Source organism: Osmia bicornis, chromosome 9 (genome assembly GCF_907164935.1).
Source record: "Osmia bicornis bicornis chromosome 9, iOsmBic2.1, whole genome shotgun sequence".
Lineage (NCBI taxonomy): Eukaryota > Metazoa > Arthropoda > Insecta > Hymenoptera > Megachilidae > Osmia > Osmia bicornis.
In genome coordinates, this window is record NC_060224.1 from 2,405,742 (window position 1) to 2,409,668 (window position 3,927).

At 34.3% G+C, this 3,927-nt stretch overlaps 2 protein-coding genes across 2 annotated transcripts; one reads left to right on the top strand and one right to left on the bottom strand.

Annotated features, from left to right (window-relative positions):
• The first annotated feature begins 1,079 nt into the window (after positions 1 to 1,079).
• LOC114872105 lies at positions 1,080 to 1,710 on the top strand. The gene has a single exon (XM_029178907.2). It carries the CDS (start codon positions 1,089 to 1,091, stop codon positions 1,341 to 1,343), a length of 255 nt encoding a protein of 84 aa, XP_029034740.1. The 5' UTR covers positions 1,080 to 1,088; the 3' UTR covers positions 1,344 to 1,710.
• LOC114872104 (max-like protein X) lies at positions 1,460 to 3,247 on the bottom strand. The gene is made up of 5 exons (XM_029178906.2): positions 2,928 to 3,247; positions 2,625 to 2,774; positions 2,181 to 2,560; positions 1,986 to 2,099; positions 1,460 to 1,919 (listed from the first exon to the last, which is right to left on the bottom strand). The coding sequence occupies exons 1-5, from the start codon at positions 2,962 to 2,964 to the stop codon at positions 1,863 to 1,865; spliced, it is 738 nt and encodes a 245-aa protein (XP_029034739.1). The 5' UTR covers positions 2,965 to 3,247; the 3' UTR covers positions 1,460 to 1,862.
• Positions 3,248 to 3,927: the final 680 nt, after the last annotated feature.

Genomic DNA, 3,927 nt, shown 5'->3' on the forward strand with positions numbered 1-3,927 from the left:
CAAAAATGTTTACTCAAATCAAATATAATTATCGCTTCTAATAATGTCGCCTTCGATTTCTAGATTCTATCAGGATTTCAGAATATGTAGTATCTAATGAAAATCATGGTAACTATTATCGACTACTAAAGCTGTTCTATAATCCATGATAACGTAATACACATGTTCCGATGTACATTGATTATCCCCGACAGTCTAACAAGATAGATTAATTTCCTGTGCAAATATTTTCATACCACGATCTTATTTATTTATTTTTCCATTTCTAGCGATCGAGTTATCTCCGACTTTTTTTAATAAACACCATTCCAATTGGCATCAAATTGCAACAGTTATTTGACGGTCGAACAGTTTCCTTTAAAACGAGGAAAAAATGATTCTGGTATAAAGCGGAAGGAAGTTTCTTTTTCCTCTTTCTTCCGATAACTTTAAGACGAACGAGTTTCCAACGATGTTATCGGATCGAAGCAAAGGTTTCGCCATAAAATCGTTTCTTCTCTATGACGAGAATAAAAAAAAGTATAGCGGAAGTTCCAGTCGGATCCTCCTTCCCTCGATTTTGTCGTCAATAAAAGGCATGCTATTGTTTCATAAAATCGGAAGTAACGAGGATCCAGGATGGACAAGATTTCATTCCGCAAATTGCACTCAACACTAACGAACAATACGTTCGACGATTTTTCACATGTACGTGACTGGAGAGGAATAAATTGGATTATAGAAAGAGTGGATTGATCCTGGTGTTTCGCGTCCAAGAAGTTCTCGTTTCAAGGAGAGTGCAGTTTCTCATGCAAGAATGGAGAATCTCTTTACATTTAAATTGAATCCGTGACTGCGGAATAATCGGGTTACAATAATAGCTTGATGACCCCTTTCTTCTTTTTTCTTTCATAAAACAAGAACTTAACGCAATCTGTAATATTCGACTTCTTAAAAGTTTTATATCTAACTATAAAAAAATGTAATTACAAAGTTATCTCATTTACAGTTTAATAGAACATGGATTTGAACTATGTATTAAAATTGTTGTCTCTTTTTGTTACAGATGCTCTGAACGTTGCCTAACAAGATTATAATCAAGATATAATATGAGGGACGAGATATCAATATTTTTAGTAGTCGTTCTCGCGATTGGAGGTCTGCTGATGATGAGCGCATTGTTGGCCTGTTATGCGTGTATCTTTCGAGACCTGTGTTGTAGACCAGAGGATAGATCAAAGAGAAGACGTCCTCAAAGTCCTCATAATGAACCTGATGACCCGAACAGGCCCAGATGCGATGCCATGCTCTTGAATGATATTACACAAGGAGAAAGCATGCCTACAGAATCTGAGAAAGTTTAATTAAGTGAAAGAATTCCAATATGAAATTAATATTAATGCCTGACGACGATGATAGGGGATGATTAATTAATAAAATTAATGTCTTTCACCGTTAATGAGTGTATATACAAAGCATAAACAGAAATAATTGGACTTTTATTTCAAGTTTCTATGTTGCAAATCAATGCATTATGTACATATTCAAATACATTCATACATATATACATACGTTATGTATCATATATATATATATATGCAGCGAATTTTATGTAATAAAAAAATCTCTGATAAAAATATTTAACATCATCTGGTTGCCAATAAACGGCTGGCCACGTTACATGGCTACATCTACATCTACATTAGTATATAAAATAAATTTGTATTTATATTTCTCGTACAATCATTATGCTACCCGCACTGCATATGACACACATTTCCATCCTTTCTGGTAACTCTACTTGATGATTGGTCTAAGTACCCGCGAAAAGTTTTTGTAGACATTATATTGTGCAATCACGAATCATCTCATAACATGTTCGACTAGCTGATCTGGCTGTTGAGCTGTTGAAGTACCGACAGTACCACTTCGCGTAAGGTCTGAAATATTTGATACATATATTTATTAAAGGGTGTTCATTTATATATTAAAAGCGATCGACGTACCTGAGGTTTACAGTGTTCTTCTAACCAGCTGAACACACATCCAGATAATTCTGCAAAATTTGCTACCGAGATGTTATTAAACGTTTGAAACAAACGATCCATAATTGCCTGGAACTATAACGAAGTATATACATTATTTCAAACTAGAAAAGTGAAAATCTTTGGAAATGATTTCACAATTAGTTTTATTCGTACCACTTGAAATTTGGTTTCGTCAGACACGCGCATTTCTGCATGTCCAGACTGAGTTTGGTGCGCTTTAACAATTTGTTCATAATTAGCTTGCATGATACGTAAGGCAACAACTTCTTTTCTCAGTGCGTTACGTTCCTCTTCTTGTTTCTTCTTTTGTTGCAACAAAAATTGTATATAATCAATGGATTTTTGAAGTACAGTAGCCTTGGAAAGTTTATAACCAGACGAATCTGTGTGTTGGCACGTGGGTACTAGATCTTGAAGAGAATCGTATCCCTTCTTAATAGCATCTCTTCTTTTCTGCTCTGCTTGAGTATGCGCCTCTCTCCTACGTTCTTTGTAACTTATAGTTGAATTTTTATTATCACTATCTTCATCCTCTATAATTAATTTTAGATAATGATTTGCTATCATGATGTTTATATTATCTTAATTTTAGTTTACCCGTATTATGAGCAGATGAAGATGGTGTGTTCACTGATCCAGTACTACTACAGCGTGAAAATGTATATTTTTCTGTAGGACTAGATGGTTCTAGCTTCATATCGCTATCTGCTCCAATATTACCACCTCTTCCTCGCATTGCCAAATTTGCTATTTTTATAGAACAATGAAATACATTAAACACACTATTACAGCAATAGTACAATTTACAACATTAAATGCTAGGTACAAATAATATACCAAATGGATCATTCTACATTATAGAAAATGATAATAATAGAGAAACAAACTGATTTTACTTACATATTTCATATCCATCTTTGTGCAACGTATCTGCCATTGCGTCAACAATTTGTTTGCAGAGGATTAGCGCGAAAACAGGAACAGAATGATATTAAAATGTGCACGTGGAAAGGTTACAACACAGTTGCAACAAGTAAGATACACCAAACTACCAAGTAACAGATTACGCTTATCCATAAAGATTCGATGGATAATCTCATCCATTAACAAAATACGGTAACTTCGAAGTAAGTGTTAAAACGAAATAAGAAAAAAATGCGATGCCATAATAAACAACCGAAAATTATTTCGTAATAATCCTAGTAATAAAAGATAGAGTTTAGGGAATAGTTATAAGGTTTTCGACGTGCAACCAAAGTTCCTAGAAAGTACAGAGTAGCAAAGTAGGCATACCATACATATACCCTTATTTTATTTTCTGCGTTCATTTAATTTGCTGCAATTATCTTCTTAGCTTATTGAATAAACTCCTTAGAAGGACAAACGAGTTGATTTTATTACTTCGCTCTGCACCCTTTATATCTCTGCACCCTTATATCACTGCATTCCTTACATACCAGCAACCCTTACATCTCAGTATTCCTAACATCTCTGCATCCCCAGTAGTCACTGGCATCCCTTACATCTCTGCATTCTTTTCATCTTTACATTACTTACATCGCTTCATCCCTTATATCTCTACATTCCTTAAATCCCTACATTACTATCGTCCCTACATTCTTTTCATCCATACATTCTTTTCAACCCTACATTCTTTCCATCCCTGCATTCCTTTAATCCCTACATTCTTTTCATCCTTTTCTGCATCCCTTATAATAAATATATCATAAATATAATAACATATCTGTGGCCACTGGTTCGAGTAAAGGTAAGTAAAGGTAAGTAAATTCAATTTTTGAGTTTTCAATTTTCAATTTTTGGCCCTCTAGCGGCAAAAATGTGAACTAAAATCTCAATGTCCGATCAGCGCCATCTGATTTTGGAAAAAGGAACTAAATCA